Source organism: Caloenas nicobarica, chromosome 4 (genome assembly GCF_036013445.1).
Source record: "Caloenas nicobarica isolate bCalNic1 chromosome 4, bCalNic1.hap1, whole genome shotgun sequence".
NCBI classification, from domain to species: Eukaryota; Metazoa; Chordata; class Aves; order Columbiformes; family Columbidae; genus Caloenas; species Caloenas nicobarica.
The window spans coordinates 79,424,258-79,443,564 of record NC_088248.1 but is presented as its reverse complement, the minus strand read 5'-3'; the positions used below and the strand labels follow the sequence as shown (position 1 = coordinate 79,443,564).

At 66.3% G+C, this 19,307-nt stretch overlaps 1 protein-coding gene across 1 annotated transcript in view; it reads right to left on the bottom strand.

The window, feature by feature from the left end:
• Nucleotides 1-442: 442 nt before the first annotated feature.
• The window catches only part of LOC135988304 (dedicator of cytokinesis protein 2-like), a 63,887-nt gene continuing 45,022 nt past the window's right edge, over nucleotides 443-19,307 (bottom strand). Inside the window, exons 29-53 of the mRNA XM_065634184.1 lie at nucleotides 11,053-11,151; nucleotides 10,701-10,795; nucleotides 10,142-10,220; nucleotides 9,903-10,003; nucleotides 9,721-9,779; nucleotides 8,986-9,134; nucleotides 8,045-8,130; nucleotides 7,348-7,504; nucleotides 7,075-7,115; nucleotides 6,869-6,959; nucleotides 6,645-6,764; nucleotides 6,066-6,155; nucleotides 5,852-5,956; nucleotides 4,767-4,908; nucleotides 4,521-4,602; nucleotides 4,341-4,425; nucleotides 4,013-4,099; nucleotides 2,578-2,754; nucleotides 2,365-2,448; nucleotides 2,119-2,256; nucleotides 1,713-1,798; nucleotides 1,153-1,303; nucleotides 863-974; nucleotides 594-724; nucleotides 443-526 (exon numbers count right to left, since the gene is read on the bottom strand). Coding sequence (XP_065490256.1) covers nucleotides 443-526; nucleotides 594-724; nucleotides 863-974; nucleotides 1,153-1,303; nucleotides 1,713-1,798; nucleotides 2,119-2,256; nucleotides 2,365-2,448; nucleotides 2,578-2,754; nucleotides 4,013-4,099; nucleotides 4,341-4,425; nucleotides 4,521-4,602; nucleotides 4,767-4,908; nucleotides 5,852-5,956; nucleotides 6,066-6,155; nucleotides 6,645-6,764; nucleotides 6,869-6,959; nucleotides 7,075-7,115; nucleotides 7,348-7,504; nucleotides 8,045-8,130; nucleotides 8,986-9,134; nucleotides 9,721-9,779; nucleotides 9,903-10,003; nucleotides 10,142-10,220; nucleotides 10,701-10,795; nucleotides 11,053-11,151 — 2,631 coding nt within the window. The remainder of the gene's footprint in view (nucleotides 527-593; nucleotides 725-862; nucleotides 975-1,152; nucleotides 1,304-1,712; nucleotides 1,799-2,118; nucleotides 2,257-2,364; nucleotides 2,449-2,577; nucleotides 2,755-4,012; nucleotides 4,100-4,340; nucleotides 4,426-4,520; nucleotides 4,603-4,766; nucleotides 4,909-5,851; nucleotides 5,957-6,065; nucleotides 6,156-6,644; nucleotides 6,765-6,868; nucleotides 6,960-7,074; nucleotides 7,116-7,347; nucleotides 7,505-8,044; nucleotides 8,131-8,985; nucleotides 9,135-9,720; nucleotides 9,780-9,902; nucleotides 10,004-10,141; nucleotides 10,221-10,700; nucleotides 10,796-11,052; nucleotides 11,152-19,307) is intronic.

The window sequence follows — 19,307 nt, the reverse complement described above, 5'->3', positions numbered from 1 at the left end:
GCTCGGGTGTTCTGTGCATGGTGGGTCTGTGGGCAGGTTGGGATGCGGGGATGGACAGACGGACAGATGGATGTCCTTGGTGCAGTGCAATCGCACTGGAGGGGCTGGGGGGAGCTCAGCACCGCTCTGCATGGGGACGTGTCCTGGTGCAGCAGCCGGAAGGGAGCGCAGCCCCAGGGCTGTGCAGGGGTGGATGTGTGTGGGGGACAGGCGGGTCCCCGCACTGGGGACACCGGGGGGTGGCAACGGCCGGAGCTGCAGGACACAGGACAGCGGTGCCCTAAGCCACCCTGGGTGCCAGGACATGCAGGGGGTCCTGTGGTGTGCGGGATGCTCTGGTGCGGGGGTGCGGGGCTGCATCGGGCAGGACCGCGCAGCGCCGTTCGTCCTGCACCGCAGGGACCGGGACCCGCGGGGTCCGTGTCCCGGGGCCGGCAGCGGGTCAGAGCTGTGACAGTCGCCTGGACTTGGGCGGCGGCGGCGGCGGCGACTTCAGCGCTTTGTTTCCTGAGGGCGATGCGGGCGGCTGCGGGCAGAGCGGCGGTTACCGGGGGTGACCGGGGCACAGGGGCCGGGGCGGGGCCGGGCGGTACCTTCCCCGCGGCGGCGTCGCTGAGCTCCAGGAAGGTCTCGTACACGGTGGGGCTGATCCTGCGGGGCGGCGGGGGGGCCCGGCTGGCGCTCCTCATGCGGCCGCCGAAGCCGGTGGGGGACAGGGCCAGCCCTGAGGGGAGGAGCTGGGCAGAGCGGCCGGACCGGCACCCCGGGGGGGGCTGGCGGTGCGTCCCGGGCTGCCGGAGCCAGCTGGGCTGGCGGGGGTGCGGGACTGGGAAGGAGCTGGCAGCGGGGGGCACGGCGGTACCTGCGGGGCTGGGCTGGGCACCGGGCGCGTCTCGGCTCGGCGGGGGCTGTTTCCCGTCGGAGTTGCCCAGGCTGCTCTCGCTCATGTTGCGGGACAGTCTCCGCTTCTCGTCCTGGGGCACAGGGGCGTTTTCAGCGCCTGGGGTGGGCCGGGCTGCATCACAGCTCCCCAGCGCGCTGCCCGCAGCCCTGGGGCTCCAGCCTGAGCCCCCCAGGCTCTGCTCCTGCAGAGGGTCCCGGCTGTCCCCAGGCTCCGGGTGCAGCAGGATGCCGGGGGGTGCTGAGCATCACCTGGGGCTCGGGCAGCTCCGAGATGGACTGGCGCGGGTCCTGCCGCCGGTACCCGAAGAAGGTGCTGGAGCGGCTCTCCCTGCGCTCACTCCTGCGGTCCTCGCTCTCGGGGGTGCGAGGGGCCGGCTTTGGGGTCGGGGGTGTCTCTGTGCTGTGGAGCGACTGTGGCTGGTAAGGGGCAGGCGGGCAGGGGGGAGCGGGGAGCTGGGTACGCCATGGGCCAGCACCGACACCAGCCCCGGCAGAGCTCAGCAGTGGGTGCTCAGAGGGGACAAGCACTGATGGCTCAGGTGACACCAGTGTCCAGGTGAGCCTGGGGGTGCACATGGGATGTCTCTGCTCCATTTCCCCCCCACAGGACAGGGCCACTGCGGTGGCAGGGCAGGATGGAGCCCTGAGATGTGGTTTGGCACAAAGGGAAGCTGGAGGACGGGGCTGGGGAGGTGGGAGAAGCGTCTGGGGTGGAGGGGAGTGAGGACGACCCAGCGGTGCAAGGCCAGAGGGGCTGAGGGTGAGGAGACGGGGTGTCCTGGGGCCAGTGTTCCCCGTGCAGCACTTGCCTGTCCCCAGCATTGCTCAGTCGGTCCCAGTCGGCTCCCCACGCCATGGACCGGGGTCGTCCACTCCGACGGTCCTCGAAGCAGATCTGAGAGCACAGGGAGCCCGAGAGAGCCCAGAGGGATGGGGACGCGGAGCCTCCCCTGTCCTCCCTCGGCTCAGCCAGGGCCAGCAGTGCCCCTGCTGCCACCCCACGGCACTGCTGTCCCCCCACCCAGGGCAGGCAGGGACCCCAACGTCCCCCATGCACAGGATCCCTCACCCCGTCGCTGCTGCAGCTGCAGCCCCATCGAGCTGTTCCCTGCTGGCCCAGACCTGTGGTGGCTTGTCCGGTGTCATCCCATGTGGGCCGTGCACCCCCTGCCCAGCCCCAGCTGCGCCTGTGCCACACTAAGCCCCGGCACTCACCATCTCCCGCACCCCGTACTGGCTCTCCACTTTGGCGCGCAGCTGCATGAAGCACTGCTCCATGCGCTCGTGGAAGGGCCGCAGGTCCTCCGTCACCTTCCGCCCGTGGATGCGGATCCCCTCCGCCAGCAGTGGGGCCTGCGGGAGGACGGGGCAGGTCTGCCCGGGCTTGGGGGGCTCCCCCAGGACGGGGACGCCCTGGGACAGCTGTCCCCTCTGGTGTTGGAGGGGTGCTGGGGGCTGTACCTGCCAGGCGATCAGGTCCTTCAGCTTCTCTATGTTCCCCTCATCCTCAGGGTGCTCCTGCAGGTAGGACTCCTGGAAAAAGGCCTGCAAGGACCCCTCTCAGTCCTGCGGACGGGCTGGCTGGGCTGCGTGTGGGCAGGGGAGGGCACGCAGCGGTGCCAGTGCCTGTGGTCACCAGCCCTGAGCGTGCCCATGCCAGCCCCGTGTCCTCACCGCCTCGTACTTGGCGAAGCCGCCCATGACAGCAGGGTCCACGATGCCGTTGAGCAGCATGGAGAGCGGGTTGATGGGCAGGCTGGGGTCATTCTGGTGCCGATTGATCTCACTCATAATTTTCTCATTTGTTTTCATCATGGTCTCGATGGCGTTTTCCAGGGGGGAGATGACGGTCTGTGCCCAGGAGGGAAGGTCAGCAGCCCGACCCAGTGACCTGCCCGTCGTGCCTAGTGCTGACATTGGGGCTCTTCCCAGCCCCAGGGCTGCACATCTAACCCCACAAAGCCCCTCGGAGCCCTGGGACCAGCTGCTGGAGCTGCAGGAGCTGAGCCAAGGGCTCATGGGGGAAGCACTGGACAGGTTGGTCCCCGGCTCTGAGCACAGGCTGTGGGCAGGGTCAGTGCTGCAGGCAGGGTCAGTGCTGCAGGCAGAGTTAGTGCTGGCAGGGTCAGTGCTGCAGGCAGGGTCAGTGCTGCAGGCAGGGTTAGTGCTGGCAGGGTTAGTGCAGGCAGGGTCAGTGCAGGCAGGGTCAGTGCTGCAGGGTTAGTGCTGCAGGGTTAGTGCGGGCAGTGTTAGTGCTGCGGGCAGGGTTAGTGCTGCGGGCAGGGTTAGTGCAGGCAGGGTTAGTGCTGCGGGCAGGGTTAGTGCTGCGGGGTTAGTGCTGCAGGGTTAGTGCTGCAGGGTTAGTGCTGCAGGGTTAGTGCGGGCAGGGTTAGTGCTGCGGGCAGGGTTAGTGCTGCGAGCAGGGTTAGTGCAGGCAGGGTTAGTGCTGCAGGGTTAGTGCAGGCAGGGTTAGTGCTGCGGGCAGGGTTAGTGCAGGCAGGGTTAGTGCTGCAGGGTTAGTGCAGGCAGGGTTAGTGCTGCGGGCAGGGTTAGTGCAGGCAGGGTTAGTGCTGCAGGGTTAGTGCTGCGGGCAGGGTTAGTGCAGGCAGGGTTAGTGCAGGCAGGGTTACTGCTGCAGGGTTAGTGCTGCGGGCAGGGTTAGTGCAGGCAGGGTTAGTGCGGCAGGGTTAGTGCTGCAGGGTTAGTGCTGCGGGCAGGGTTAGTGCAGGCAGGGTTAGTGCTGCAGGCAGTCCCTGGGCTCTGTGCTCTGGGGGTCTGTGCTCGCACCCCGCTCTGCAGGCGGAGGGTGCACATGGGACCTGGGTCCGTGCTGCCCCAGCCACGCACTGAGGAACCGCAGGGGCACGGGGCGAGCTGGGAGCCGTGGGGTTTGGGGGCTTAAGCACTGGGACAGGTTTGCACCAAGAGCAGAGACTGACAGAGACCAGGGACCAGGTCAGGGGCTCGGCCGGGTCACAGCAGGACACGCTCCCATGCTCTGGCTCCAGCTTCTTGAGCTGGGGAAGCCTGGAAGGGGCTGGGGGCAGCGCCTGGACCTGGGGTTTGTGCCGCTGCCTGGGAGGGCCCCGCTCCCCCCCCAGCCCCTCACCGTGGTGGTGGACGTCACCGCGAACCAGCGCAGGATGCCGGGCAGGGGGTAGGCTGTTACGAAGGTCGTGCGCTCGATCCACATGTTCTGCGGGAAGGGCAGTTGTCACCCCCCGCCCTCCTCCCCATCACCCTGGGGCACCCCAGGCTGCCCTGTGGGGCTGGGGGCTCCTGCTTCCCCTCCCCACAGGCACAGGACCGGCACCTTCCCCATCCCAGGACCGGGGCACCCGCTGCCTCTCCTGCATCCCCCTTCCTCTGGACACCTGGTTCCACGCAGGTCCCCCCAGCTCTCCCTGTCCCCCCCAGCCAGGGGTCCCAGCACTCACTGCAAATTCATTGTCTGGATCCTTTGGGCCTTTCTTGAAGGGCCGCGAGTAGCTGAACTTCTGGACGTGGTTGGCTTTATAGAAACTGCGGGGAGGGAAGGGGCAGAGGGCGGCAGAGGTTCCCCCTCGCGTCCCCCCGCCACGCAGCGCCAGTGCAGCCCCCCGGTGCCAGGCACTCACTTGGTGATCTGCTCCGGGATGCTCCGGTCCTTGAACCGGCCCTTGGCTTCCTCCGCCGGCTGCACGGTGAAGCACTGGATGTCTGCGGGAGTGAAGGAGCCACGGGCACCACTGCAGGGACGGGGCTGTGGGGGCTGTGGGGAGAGGGGCCCGGAGGGATCCCAGGGGTGTGCGGGACCCGCACGGGGGGCGATGGCAGGAGGAACGAGCCGCCCGCCCAGCCCCGTCCCCACGCTTGGAGGATACACTGGCCCGGGGAGCCGGTGACGTCCTGTCCAGGTGGAGACGTGGTCGTCAGCTTCTCAGCGTTGGGGAAGGGGCTCAGCAGTCGCATCTCAAAGTCCTCCCGCCGCTCGTACTCCTTGCCCCGGTAGATGAAGACCTTGTTCTGGGGGGAGGAAGGCAGCAGCGGGTCCCAGCGCTGCAGAGCCCTCACCCCATGCTCAGCTGCAGGAAGCCCAGGGGTGCAGGTGCTGACAAGGCTGAGCTGCCAGCCAAGGGGGAGACCCCCTTCCCAAAAAAAACCATTTCCCCAAACCCAGCGACCAGAGGAAAAAGGAATTAAAGGGTGGGCTGGCTCAGTCAGCCGGGGCTCTGCAGGGACCATCTTTGGCTGGGCACAGAGCAACTGGGGGCTGTGGTCGGTGGATACAGAAACCCACCCAGAGACAGCACGGAGCCCCTGACAGCCGCTGTGACCTCGGTGACAATGATGCCACCCTGGCTGCAGCCGTAACAGCGGCTGGGAAAACAAAGACAAACACTGCGATGGAAGAAACCCACCGAGCACGCCAAGTTACTAATATAGGAGTGGATTAAAAAACCTAAGGAATGTGGTAGGAGTGAACGGGGGGTGACTCTTTGCTCTCATCCAGAAGGACGAGTCTGGCCCTTGTGGTGACACCAGGAGCCAGGTTGGCAGAGCGCAGAAAAGGGAAGGGGCTGAGCAAGGCTCTGCCCGCGGCACCGGCCGGCGGGGACGGGAAGGGGGTGGCGGGGAGAGGGTCCAGCAGTGTCCCGTGGGTGCGGTGTGTGGCTGCTGGTGTGGTGTGTGCCTGCTGCCCGGTGTGTTCCTGCTGCCCGGTGTGCGGCTGCTGCCCGGTGTGCGGCTGCTGCCCGGTGTGTGCCTGCTGCCCGGTGTGCGGCTGCTGCCCGGTGTGTGCCTGCTGCCCGGTGTGTGCCTGCTGCCCGGTGTGTGCCTGCTCCCCAGTGTGTGCCTGCTGGTGTGGTGTGTGCCTGCTCCCCGGTGTGTGCCTGCTGCCCGGTGTGCGGCTGCTGCCCGGTGTGTGCCTGCTGCCCGGTGCTGGCTCGGCGCAGCCCGGAGCCCTCACCCGCAGGAAGGTGGGGAAGCCTTGGCCGTAGTAGCCCACGGCGAAGTAGTCCGGGCTGGGCCGCAGCACCTTCAGGATCTTCTCGTAGAACTTGGCTTCCCGCTGCTGCAGGGAGAGGGGCAGGAGTGGAGGTGAGATGGGGTCCTGCTGTGGGACAGAGCCCTGCAGACCCCCCGCCCCCCATGGCCCACACCCCCAGCCCACGGGCACTCACCAGGATGTCACTCAGCATTTCGTAGTCAAAGACTTCGCTCTCGTACTGCTCCGCCAGCTCCTTGCAGATGTGGATGGCCTCCTCCCACATCTGCAGAGACGGGGCCGGGGGGCCCCGCGGTGCGGGGTGAGCTGTGGTGGGCGCAGGGGCTTGCAGAGGAGACCAGCCCCACCGCGAGGGCACCCGCGGCCCTGCTCCGGCTGGGCTGGTGGGCAGCGGCAGGACGTGGTTTCTGCTGTACTAGCACCAGAGCCCCCAGCACAGGCAAAACCCTCTGCTGGGGTGTCCCAGGCAGAACTGGGACGTGGGATGGGATGGGAAGAAGCGGGACGGGCGGGATGGGGTTGGAAGGACAGCTGCGGCAGCTGGGCAGTGTGGTGACCGTCCAGCCCGGGCTGGCTGCAGGGCAGCTCCAGCCCCCCAGCAGTGGGGGCCGAGTGGCCTGTGCTGAGGCTGGGGGCTCGGCAGGGGGGCCAGTGGTGGCCAAGGAGCCGGGTTAGCCCTGGGACAGCCCAGCTCCCGCCAGCGAGACAGAGTGAGGAGTGCCGGGGGAGCTGCGGGGTGCGCGGCCACGCTCACCTTGCCCTGGTCGAAGTAGTCGACGATCTGGTTGTACAGAAACTCCTTCAGCTGGCGCTGGGTGTGCAGGCTGGGGCTGTGCAAGCCCTGCATGGGGGCTGTGTTCGCCTCGTCCGACCACTGCAGAGGCGGGGGGGCCTGTCTCACCGAGCCCCTGCAGCCCCCGTGTCCCCCCACAGTCCCCCCCGTCCCCTGCAGCCCTCCCACGTCCCCCCCATGCCCACCTTGAGCAGCCGGGCGTGCAGCAGCAGGGTGTAGGCTCCCTCCGTGTAGTTCTCGTAGCTGATGTGCAAGTCCTTCAGCTTGTACAGGTACCTGGGGTGAGGGACCGTGTGCAGGGCACAACAGCCGGTGCCGGTCAGGGTGGGGGCAGCGCGGGGCCCAGGGACGCCCCCCCAGGCGATGCCGGTCTCCCCGGGGCCGTGCTCACCTGATGTACATGGCCTGGCGGTCAATCTCCTTGTAGAAGTTCTGGGGAAGAGCAGACAAGGCTGTTTGAGTGGCCCCGGGGGGGCACATGCTGCACCTCCCATGCTCCCACGCTTTGCTCTGGGTCTCGGTGCTGCCAGGACCGTCCCCAAGGGGAGCACCGTGTGTAACCCATCCCTGCTGTGCCAGGGCCACTGCGGGACCTGGGGACCTGGGGGGACGTGGGGCTGAGCCCCGCTGGCACCGGGGGGCTGGGGGACGGGGAGGTGCCCACCAGGAGGTTGACGGTGCAGCTCATGCTGTAGGTTTTGTTCTCGTCATTCATCACTGCCCGGTAATCAAGGAGCCGCTCCAGGAGCCCGGTCACCAGCGCCACAAAGTTCTCCCCAGGCTTGGCCAGCTCGGGGTGTCCCCGGCAGCAGCTGAGCAGGCTGGGGACAACAGGAGGTCCTGGGTCTGGCTGCACGCTCAGCTCCGCAGCGATCCCACCAGTGCCCCAGCTCAGCTCCTCAAGGTGCGGGGAGCTGGGGGGGACAGGCCCCCCCAGGGAGGGTCAAAAAGCAACGCCTGGTCTGCAGCGAGACAGAGCCAGGACCGTGCTGTCCCCAACAGCTACACCAGGGATGGTGAGAGACCCGACAGCTCCAGCTGCCCTGCGCTCCAGTCTGTGAGGGACACGGGGCAGGAGCAAAGCCTGGACAGGGGCATCGTCTGGGGCAGGGCAGGGGTGTCGCCAGGGCAGGGACATTGCGAGGGGCAGGGGCATTCCTGGGGGCAGGCCGGGCAGCCGCACTGTACAAGGGACACGTTGCTGCCCGGGCAGCAGTTATTTCTCTTCTCAGGTCCCGCTGCCCTGAGACGTGCGCTGGGTGAGAGCACAGTGGAGCTGGTGTCGGGGATAGTGCCGGGGCAGGGGCGCGGTGGGCAACAAAGGGTCGTGCAAGGCTGCGGGGGTGTCCCTGCACACTCACATGCTCTCAAACAGCTGCTTGTACTGCTCGTCGCCCCGGCCGCCCTCCACCTCGCTGTCCAGCTTGCGCAGGATCTCGTCCTCAAACTGCAAGACGTGTGTGAGCGCGGGGCCGCGGACGTGCTGGGCGCAGCCCTGGGCTGTCACAGCTGCACTGCTGGGACGTGGCCACAGCACAGGGACAGGAGCGGCTGGGGGGCTGGAGCCAGCGCAGGCCCCCAAGCAGCCGCAGCCCCTTCCCCGGGGCACAGACTGTCCCTCTGTCCCCCTCCCAGGCAGAGCGAGTCCCCGGCTGCCCCAATACAGAGGGGCCTCATCCTGTTCCGCGGGTCCCCGTGCCATAGCAGGGTGGCTCAGGGACACCCTCTGTGAATGTCTCATGTCCCCAGCCCCGCCGTGCCCAGCAGCGCTGCCGTGGCTGCGGAGCCGGGAGCGAGCAGGGGCCGGGAAGAGGCTCCTGCAGGACCCGTGGCACCGAGGACAGCCCCAGATCCTCTCCCCCACGGGACACCCCAAACGGGCAAAGGGCTTCCGGCTCAGTACAGACAAACGCCACCTCATCACGAACTGGAGAAGCCTTTTGCATGGAGAAAGCTCAAAGCAGCGAGGGAGGATGAGTGGAAATGCAGCAGTTTATACTGAGCTCCCCTCCCACCACGTTCTTGTTTCCAGGCAGTGCTGGGACCAGCTGAGTGACACCAGACCTGTCCCTGCTGGTCCCTGGGAAACGCTCTGTGTCACCTGGTGGCTCTCCCTGCTCTCATGACCCTGCCAGCTCCCTTGTCCCTGTCCCCCGTCCCCCCCGCTGCAGCCCCACATCCCGGATGACAGGGGGAGGCTGAGCATCGCCTCACCCACCCGAAAGGGACAGTCCAGCCCGGGTGAGGAGCAGGACCGGCCGTGCTGGCTCTGCCACGGCCCCACCGCAGCCCCAGCGCTCACCCGGCTGAAGCTCCGGGTCAGCTCGTACTCGCAGAGCATCATGTCGAAGAAGATGGGGATGGTGGACTTGCGCAGCTCCAGCTCTGGCACCAGCGTCATCTCCAGGATGGGGCCCACCATGCCCGGGATGAACTCGATCTTGTGCTGGCCTGGGGGTGCAGCGAGGGGGCTTCTGCAGCTGCTCCCTGGGGCCAGCCCTGGGCCCGCAGCTGCGATGGGCAGCGACGCGGGGCAGAGGAGGGGAGCGGTGCCAGGAGAGCTGGCAGAGCCAGGGCTGGGCGTGCGGCAGGACCCTGGCACTGTGTCCTCCCTGCCTGGCCCCAGGATGCTGCAACAGCACGACTTGCACTGTGCAGGGGACACAGAGCAAAGCAGGAGCCCATGGGGCCAGGAATGGGGAGGCAGAGCTGAGGGCAGGTGCCAGCCCGAGGACGCTGCCCGCAGGGTGTGCGAGCTTGGGAGCGGTCACAGCACCTGCGGGTCACAAACCCACGGCCTCGCACACCTGCAGATGTGCACATCCCATGGGCTGACACATCCCACAGATTGCACCTCCCACAGATTGCACGCCTGCACATACGCCTGCAGATACACACACCCTGCTCACGCCTGCAGGCTCCTGTGACCCACGCAGAACATCGCACTCCCCAGCACCCATTCTGGGGACAGTGCCGATGGACGCCAGCCTGCAGGGGCTCACCAAGCCTCCTCATGGCTGGCCACTCTGCGGCTCACCTAGGTTGTACCACATGTCCCGAATGGAAGCTCCGATGGCACCTCTCATGTCGCCGTACCTGTCGGATGGGTGTTGCTCAGCACGGCCCTGCAGCCCACGTAGGGCAGCAGCCCGGGGCACAGACCGGGAGCCGAGCACAGAGCGGGGCCCTGAGGTGCTGCCCAAGGTGGGGGCGACTCACTTGGCCAGGATGCTGCTGCGCTTGGCCTGGGAGAAGTTCTCCAGCTGCAGCGAGTCCTGGGTGAGGAAAGCCACGGCCAGGTGGAAATAGTTGTTCCAAAGCTGCAGTGAAAACACGGGCTAAACGCCTGGCTGGGGGGCACAGGGCCAGGGTGGGCAGCCCAGCACCTCACCCCCAGCACCGCGGCCCAGGCCAGGTCCCCTCCCCATCCCCGCGGGGCACAGGCAGCAGCCACTCACCTGCAGCTCGAAGCCGCTGTTGCTCAGGAACATCTCTGTGAGGGTCACGGCAAAGTGGTTGATGGCGCGCAGGAACTCCCTGTGGGGCGAGCGGGCGCTGAGCGGCACCGATCCGCGGGCAGGGCTGGGCTGGTGGCTCCCGGCAGTGGTGAGGAGCGGTGGGTGGCAGGGGGACCAGGCCTGGCAGTGCTGGGGCTCGCAGGGTGCTCCTGCCCGCACCCGCGCTTAGCTGGTCCCTCCCGCCCGCCGCGGTGCAGCCGGACACCGCCGGGGTGCACCGGTCCTGCACCCACGCCGTGCACCCGCTTCCTGCTGCCCCCGGAGCCCCCCAGCGCAGCGAGGGGCTGCAGAGCAGCTCTGCCACCCGGCTCCTGGACGGGGCCAGACTGTCCCCAGACAGCATGGACCCAGGGCTGCTCAGGGGGCTGGGGGGGCTGAGCAGCCTTAGGCTGGCTGACACAGCCAAGCTGCCATGAGCTGCCGTCCCTGCACATCCCCTGCCCAGGTCCCAGGTCCTCCTGTCCCAGCTCAATGTCCCTGTCGGCCCTGGGGTCCTCACCGGTTCTGCACCATGTTCATCACCACCCAGTCGCAGGGATACACTGTCTTGCCGATCAGGTCCTTGAAGAGGATGAAGGTCTCCATGAGGAAGTCCTGCAGGGAGGAGGAGACATCAGGACACCCTCCCGGGGCGATGCTGCACTGAGCGCTGGGGACCCAGCAGCGAGAGCTTCACCTCCGTGGAGCAGGACATGGGCTGTGCCGGGGATTGGAGCGGGACGTGGGCTGTGCCGGGGACCAGGGCGGGTGACACCCACGCCAGGGCACTGGGACCAGTGAGATGCCCCAGCTGGGACATGGGGAGGGGAGGTGATGGAGCACCCAGGTCTCACTGCTGCAGCAGTACTCACCATCAGCTCGGCCCGGGAGGGGAACGTCTTGATGTAGGAGCTGTAGTGGTCCTTGTCCATCTGGCTCAGGATGGCGGCCATGCAGGCCACATAGTGGCTCTGGGGAGAGGGTGGGTCAGGGTGGTGGCACCATGGGGTGTGCTGGGGACAACAGGGTGTCCCCCGTGCCTGGCACCGCGGGGCGTGCTGAGGCCCTGAGGGACCTGTGCACCCATCCGTGTTCCTCCAGGCAGTTCCCAGCCCGGAGCCCCGGCTGCCCCGGTGCCCTCGCCCCCCGCCACTGCGGTCCCCTCCTTCCCAGCTCCCCAGAGCTCCTCCTGCCCCGCTCAGCCCAGCTCCCACGCCAGCTCCTCCTCTCCCGTCCCGCACACCCTGCTCCGGGGTGGGACAGCTCTGATACCCGCTGTGATGCTGGGGAGGACACAGATGTGACTCTCTAGCGTATTTGCTGTAGTGTACATCTGTAATTTTTAAGGTAATTTAAGGCAACATGTGGATGTAAGTGTATTTCTCAAATGGCAAGCAGCTCCTGTCTGGAGGCCAATGTATCTCAACCGCCTCCAGCGAGGGGTCCCAAACTGAGCCATGATCTCCGCTCCTGCTCTGGGCGCTCACAGCTTTGCTGCAAGACAAGCCATGTGGCGGTGGCGCCCGTCTCTGCCCGAGTTCTGCGCCCGTTTCTGCCCGAGTTCTGCGCCCATCTCTGCTCGAGTTCTGCGCCCATCTCTGCCCGAGTTCTGCGCCCGTTTCTGCCCGAGTTCTGCGCCCGTCTCTGCTCGAGTTCTGCTCAGCTGCATCACCCATGGATCGAGCAGCACGGATGGCAGGTCCAGCACCCCCTGCTCACCACAGAGCCTCAACTTCCCTTCGGCTAACAAGCACATTTTCTTGACAATACTTCTAAGGCAAAATCTGAGTCTGCAATAGACTTCAAAGCAGTTTGAGTATTGGCTCGTTAAGATGAAGCTTTGCTCTTGGGACAAAGCTGCAGGAACCTCCCTGAGGAACCGACCTCAGGAGTCACCCCACAGGCAGCCACCCGGGGACGCAGCAGCCCCAGTCCAGCCCCCACAGCAGCAGAGTCAGCGTGCGGAAAAGCCGTCTGCTCTCAGCAAGGGTGCTGTGACCACACAGACCACACCAGAGCCACACACCGGGGAAAACACAGCCCAGCCCCCTGGAACTGACATGGTGCGGCGGGCCAGGCAGAGCCCAGGATGGGCCGGGTCACCCCAGCACGGTGGGACACCTGTCACTGCTGGGGCTGAGCGGGGCCAACGCTTGGGCACGAGGATGCCTGACGCCTCCTGTTATCTTGAGTCCTGGGGTCAGTTCTGTGCTCCTCATGCCAAGAAAGGCCTTGAGGTGCTGGAGCGAGTTGAGAGAAGGGAACGGAGCTGGTGAGGGGCTGGAGCACAAGGGTGATGGGAGCGGCTGAGGGAGCTGGGGGTTCAGCTGGAGAACAGGAGCTGAGGGGAGACCTTCTGATCTCTGACCTGCCTGAAAGGAGCTTGGAGCCAGGGGGGGTCGGGCTCTGCTCCCCAGGAACAAGCGCCAGGACCAGAGGAAACGGCCTCAAGTTGCACCAGGGGAGGCTGAGGTTGGATCTGGGGAGCAATTTCTTCCCCAAAGGGCTGTGGGGCATTGGAACAGGCTGCCCAGGGCAGTGGTGGAGTCACCATCTCTGGAGGGTTGAACAGACGGAGATGAGGTTCTCAGGACATGGTTTAGTGGCTGCTGCCCGTGATCAAGGACCCAGGCTCAGCCCCTGGCTCCGGGCAGCCCTGGCATGGAGCTGGGGAGCCCTGGGAAGGGCAGCAGCGTGTGCAGGGATCACTGCAGGGACATGCTGCTCACCAGGACCAGCCCTGGCTGCCCTCAGCATGTGGGCAGGTTTGCAGGGAATTATTTTGTGAGAAGCGAATGAATAAAACCCCAACAGATCCCAGTGCTTTCAGCATCAAAGTGAAGCCACAGACCTGCGGCCTCCCTGCTGATCACCGCACACAGCAGCGCCGGCAGTCCCCGCACACCGGGAGGTCGCACACGCCGCAGCAACCCTGCAGACACCCTGGTACCGGCTGCCTCTGGGAATCCCAGCCAGCACAACTCGCCTGGAAGCCAAGAGCAGGTCCCTCCTCACGGCGCAGTGTGACCTGCTCCCACCACCCAGCACCCCTGCAAGGGAGCAAGCACCAGGCACTCACAAAGTGAGGAAAGTACCACAAATCCACCCGCGTTCCCTGAGCACCCGTGTGCATGTCACCACAGAGCCCTGGTCTCAGGATCCCCGTCCCCACTGCCACTGCCCAGCCGTGCAGCCCCTGGGCAGAGCAGCACAGCCCGAGCCCCTGCTGAGGTCCTGGGGACATTTCTCACGTGCCAGCCAGGAGTGGACATCACTCACCATCACTGCAGAGAGAAGCGCTGCTCAGCCCCACGGGAAGCATGGGGTAAGGCGGGAACACGACAGGAGAAAACTTTTGCAGCAAGACAGGGTGTTCTGGGGATTTGATGAGATTAGTTCAGTCGTGTGGAAAGAGCTGTTCTGGTGGCTGCTGGAATTAGCTTCAGGTGAACTCCCTGCACCACCTGCTACACCTTCTTCAGGGGAAACTGTATTTATATTTAAATTACATTATTGGGAGCCGCGCATCGAAGCACTGCTACGCATACGGATGCGGTTTGTCCTGTGGATGGCACATGTGTGGGGAACAGTCCCAGGGGTCGCCCAGCACGCAGTCCTCAAACCCCTGGGCGCTCACAGATATGAATGGTCCCAGACAGCCCCAGCCGAGCCACAGTCGCACTGCCCAGCACCTCCTGGAGCCACCGCACCAGCTGCTGCGGCCCCGGCACAGCCCCCGCGGGGCAGCGGGGCAGGGGATGCTCCGGGAGTGCAGCCACCGCACCGTCCGGTGAGCCTGGCCCGGCCGACAGGCTGCCGGTACCGGGGCGCGGGGCACGGCGGGGTACGGGACGGTGCGGTACGGGACGGCGGGGTACGGGACGGCGGGGCGGGGTGCGGGACGGCGGGGTACGGGACGGCACGGCACGGCACAGCACCCAGGCGCCTTCCCCGCCGCGGGGCTTCCCGCGGGCACCCCGGCCCCGCAGCACCGCCGTCACCGCCCGCCCGCCGCTCCGGCACCGCCCCCCGCTCCGCCCCGGTACCGGCGATCCCGCGCGGCCCCGCCCCGCCGTGCTGCGCGCCCGCCGCCGTCCGACCCGCGCCGCTACCGCCGAGCAGCAGGTACCGGGCGGGCTGGGAGCGGGGCCGCGGGCGGCGGAGCGGAGCGGAGCGGTAGCGGGCGGGGCGGCGGCGGCCGGGCCGGGCTCGGCTCTGTGGGCATCGGCCCTGCGGCGCCCGCTCCCTGCGCCGGCAGCGCCGGGGGGGCACCCGGGGGGTACCCGGGCCGGGACCGGCACCCCGGGCGGCGCGGGCACCCGGAGCGGCGTGGCAGCCCCGACCCGGCGCGGGGGGACGCGGGGACGCCGGGGCGGGGCGGGGACCGTGCGGCCGGGAGCCGCGGAGCGGTTCAGGGAGCCCCCGGACCGGGACCCGCGGCGGGGCGGGGACCCCGGGGGCGCCGGGGCGGTTCGGGCACAGCGGCAGCGGGGGCAGCGGTGGCCGGGGCGCGGAGTCGGGCTGGGCGGGCAGGACCCCGGTGCCCGGGCGTTCGTGCCCCATCCAGCCCTCCGGCGGTGCGCGGTGCCCGACCCCGCAGCGCTCCCCGGGTCCCCTCCTCGTCTGCCCCGCCGCGGAGCCGCAGCTGCCCGGGACGCGCGGGAGGCACGGGGCCGCTGGCACCCCGCACCCAGGGGACCGGTGGCACCCGGCCCCGAGAGCCCTGTGCCAGGCACCCTGCCCTGGGCACCGGCACCCAGGGGGCTGGTGACACCCAGCACCGAGCAAGCCGCTGGCTGCCATGGCCGGGGTGTCAGGGGGACACAGCCACGCCAGGGGCGGTGGCGTGGAGTGCAACCAAGGGAGATAAGCCTGTGAGGAGAGCTGCTGTGTTAGAGGGGCCGCAGCCCCCCGGGTCAGGCCCCTGCCCCGCTGCCCGGTCCGCCTGCGCCGCGGTGCTGCCCCGGCTGTGGCGGCTTCGCTCACAGCAGCTCCGAGCAGGGGTTTGGGGAGGGAGCTGCGCTCCGGGAGCTGCTCAGCCCGGCTGGCTGGCGCTCTGCTCCCCCTCATTAGGAGACGTGTCCATCAGCCTGGGCTGTGTTTGGTTGACACATGCACACACATGATCCCAGGGATGTCACTTTGTGTAGCGCACGCCGCACTGATGCCGGCCCAGGGTATGGCTGCTCAGGCTGGAGGGATTCAGCCCACGTTGCTCCCAGCAGCTTCCGTGCTCTGCGCTCAAGGCCTTTGTGTTCTGCCAGTGGGGCTCCGGCAGCCGCTGAGGCAGGAGCAAAGCTGGGCACAGCCTTGGCTGCTCCCCATGAAACAGGAATGTGCAGCTGTTGGGGCTGTCCCAGCCCCTCTCCTCCCTGCAGGAGTGCACACAAAAAACAGTCGGAGCCACGGCTCCTCACGGGGGTGCAGGGGGAGCCTGGAGAAGGGGTCTCCGTGGAGCCGTTTTCTGTTCAGAGCATGAGGTGGACACGTCTGAGTAATCGCCGGGACCCGGGCTTTGCCGGTATGTGCCCGCATGGGGACAGCGGTGTCAGCCGGGCTGCTCTCCGAGGCACAGAGCAATCCTTGCCAGCTTGTGCTCCCGGCGGTCTCCACACTCGTTACCTCCCGGGGGCACGGGAGTGAGCCCCTTGGGCCAGCCGCGATGGCAGGGGACGCTGGGGACCACCAGCTGTGCTCCTGCTGTCCTTCCTCAGCACGTCTGCTCTGCAGGAACCGTTTGGTGCTTCCAGTGCGCTCCGAGGAGTGGAGAGGATTTAAATGCAGAAGCTCCTTTAGACTGAGGTTATCTTCTTCATGAATTGTAATTATTATAATTACTTAATTGTATGGTAGCATCCAGAGGCCACAAATAATTAGTGGGTCTATTCCCTTCTGTAGTAACAATACTATCTCAGTCCTGACTGGTGCTTTTGGACAGGGTCTCTCTTACGTGTTTACAAAGATGGTCTGTGTTATCCTGACTGTTTAGTTGGTGGGGAAACCGAGGCACACAGTGAAGAAAGACACTTGTTAATTCCTAAATTCCCCCAGAAGCCAGTGTTGTCTAAAGCACATAAAGATAAAGGGGGGGGCAGCTGCTAGATGGCATTGGGAATCCACTTAAAGGCAGGAATTTGTATTCTGAAATGACGTTCTCCCTATCTGTGCTGGGAGGCTGCAGCCGCAACGGCTGCTGCGCCGGCTGCCAGGAGCGGGGCCAGGCGAGCGCGGCGGGACGGGGGGTTCCCCACGGACGGGGTTCCCAGGGGGTGGGGGGCTGGTCGGGGCGGGGATGAGGCCACAGGGGGCACACTGCCTGCGCCTGGACTGGTGCACACAGGGTCAGCCAGCACGCTGCCATCGCCTCTGTGAGCTGCTGGGCAGTGAAGCCTTTCCAGCTTTTTCCATACTGTGCTTTGTGGACAGCTTGTGGCTTCCTAACAAGATCTCTGGCATGCAGAGGAGCACACGGAGTCCCAGTCTGCCAGGGCTCCCCGGCCCCGCCGGCTGCTCCGCTTGCTGGGGTGGTTTGGCTCCAGATGGGCGCCGAGCGCCTTTCCCGAGGGGTGCGACGTTCCTCGCCGGGGAGCGCAGGGCTGCGGGAACACTTGTGATGAGCCGCGTCTCTTGTGGCTGAAGCCTTTGGGCCGTGTCCTGCTTCCCTTGCCCTGTCACCCCTGCAGGAACAGCGTGTCAGAGGCGCCAGCAGAGCCTGCGTGCTTCGGTGCTGGGCACCAGCCGAGCTCTGCCACGCTCTGGGCTGGATCTTGCATCCGTGCAGCCACGCAAGGCGTCTCAGGACACGGAGGAATGTGATAGTGCCCACGCCACGTTTGCCGGGAAGGAAGCAGCCAGACACGGTGTTTGCTCCTCCCGCGGTGGTCGCTCCTGTAGCCCCTGGGAAAGGTGCTGAGCCGCGGTGCCCAGGACGCCCGCCGGCTCCTCCACGGGGGTGGCCGAGGGAAGACGTGGGTCCTCCTGACCTTGTCCTGCTCCATATGGGCTGTGTGCCGCGGTCTGCCCGTGTTCCCCTGCGCAGGTCACCCTGCCTCTTCAGGTACCATTTAAAATGGTGACACCAGGGCTCCTCTGCGGGCAGGGAGAGGTGGGGAGCAAGCAGGTAGCGCTGAGAACAGAGACACGACTGCCACCACAGCCCTATTAGCATCCACAGGAGACAGAGGAATAATTTGCCTTCTGCAGGTTTCTGAAGCTTTGTGCAGAGGCTTTGTACTTCGCTGTGTCTCCTGACCACATCAAGTCTCTGTCTGACAGCACCAGCGTATCCGTAGCTGACAGAGCGATGCAGGTGCGAGTCGATGACCTCTGTGTGGCGGGAGGAGGGGGTTGTTGCTCCGTCCCTCGTTGCTGGGATCCCTTCCAAGGGGCATCCGCCACGGCGCATGGCAAGGGTGGCCGGGAGCGCCAGGCAGCCCCAGAGAGGTGCCGCAGGGCGCCCGGGGGTGCTGGCACCGCGGGGATGGGGGTGACGGGGTCCCTTCTCCAGCGAGTGACGAGAGCCGTCTCCTGGGCCCTGTGGCTGGGAGTGACTGACGTTCTGCAGAGCACTTCAGCCAGTGACCTGAATAGAGACGTGTGCGGATCCCTCGGCTCGTGCGAGCTGCTGCCCGCACCAGACCCGGCTGGCGCAGGGAGGACCCAGGTGTCGGTGACACCCTGGAGGCCCTGGCGATGGTGCCAGGGGTGCTGCAGAGTGCAGGGCATCCCGGGCATTGCCCGGCACGGGGGACCGTGCCTGTGCCTCAGCCGGGCCAGCACAGTGTCTGCGGCAGAGCCCAGCGCTGCGTGCAGAGCACGAGGACCTGAACGCTCTGGGATGGAGGAGGTTCAAGCGCTGCAGGTGCGGAGGAGGCTGCGGGGACCACAGGGACACGGGGAGCCGGCCCTGGGGACACTGGCAGAGCGGGCTTTGCTGAGTCCTGCGAAGCGTGGCCGGACAGAGAACGTTTGTCCTGTCCACGAGCACACGAGGACGCTGAGCAGGGAGCGGAGCTGCTCGGCGGGAGCGCGGTGCTGGCACCAGCACAGGCGGGTGTGACTGCCCATGATTAAGTGCCTGCAGGAAATTAGAAGGTCTGTGAGCCGCTGGGCGCTGGAAGAGCCTCCAAGAGAACCACGAGGGCAGGCCACGAGCTGGCTTCGTGGTGGAGCTTCCTCAGTGAGGAACCGGATTTTGGGTTTGCTCGCTGCCCGAGGAGATGCTCTTAGTCCTCCAACCGCAGGTCCCACAGATGCTCCAATCTGAGTACAAACACACCGAGTCCTCTCGGAGCCAAAGCGGGATTAAGCTCTGCTGCTGAGGGCTGTGTCCTGAGCCTGGTTCCTGCTGGTGCTCAGCCAAGAGCAAATGCCTCATCCTCCAGTGCCACCCAGTTCCAGCGCCACCTGCACCCCTGTCCTTCTCAGGGATCAGGAAAAGCAAAGATTTTGTCCCAGGAGGAGCCATTGTACCCAGCGAGTGGAGCTGGGTAATTAGCTGTTCTCTTCTGCCGTTCCAGGAGAATATGACTTCCTCCTCATAAATCTAATCTCCCAGCTTCCTGCGTCTTGAGGAGAAGATTTATGTGTCTGCTCTGGTTCTCCCTCTGCCACAGACATTGCCAGGAAGACAAGGTGGAGGATGGGTGGCCGGGGGCAGGCAGGACTGTTGGTGGCTGCGGGGGCAGCCGGACCGTCCCTCGGTGCCCGTGGTCCTGCTGCTCGGTGGCCGCAGCCGGGTCTGCCCAGCAGCCTCCTCGGCCCCGGGCTGGTCCGTCCTGCAGGAGCCTGAGTCCGAGCCAGGAGGAAGAGCTGAGCTGGGCCCTGCTGAATGGAGGAGGAGGAGGCAGCTGGAGGCTTCCCCTCCACTCTGCAGGGCTCTGTTCCTCTGAGCTCAGCCCTGCAGCCCAGAAGACATGGGTCTCAAGATACAAACCCGGAAGATTTAGTGTCTCCGTCTCACAAAATTCACCATCAGGTGCCCCAGTCATGGGGCCACCGGCTCTCCCAGGGGACCCACAAGCCCATTGCAGCTGCAGCAGGAGCTGACAGCACCGCGGAGCACGGGGCGATGAGGACCAGGGTTTGGACCCACCAACCGAAGCATCACGGCAGGTTCACGGATCTG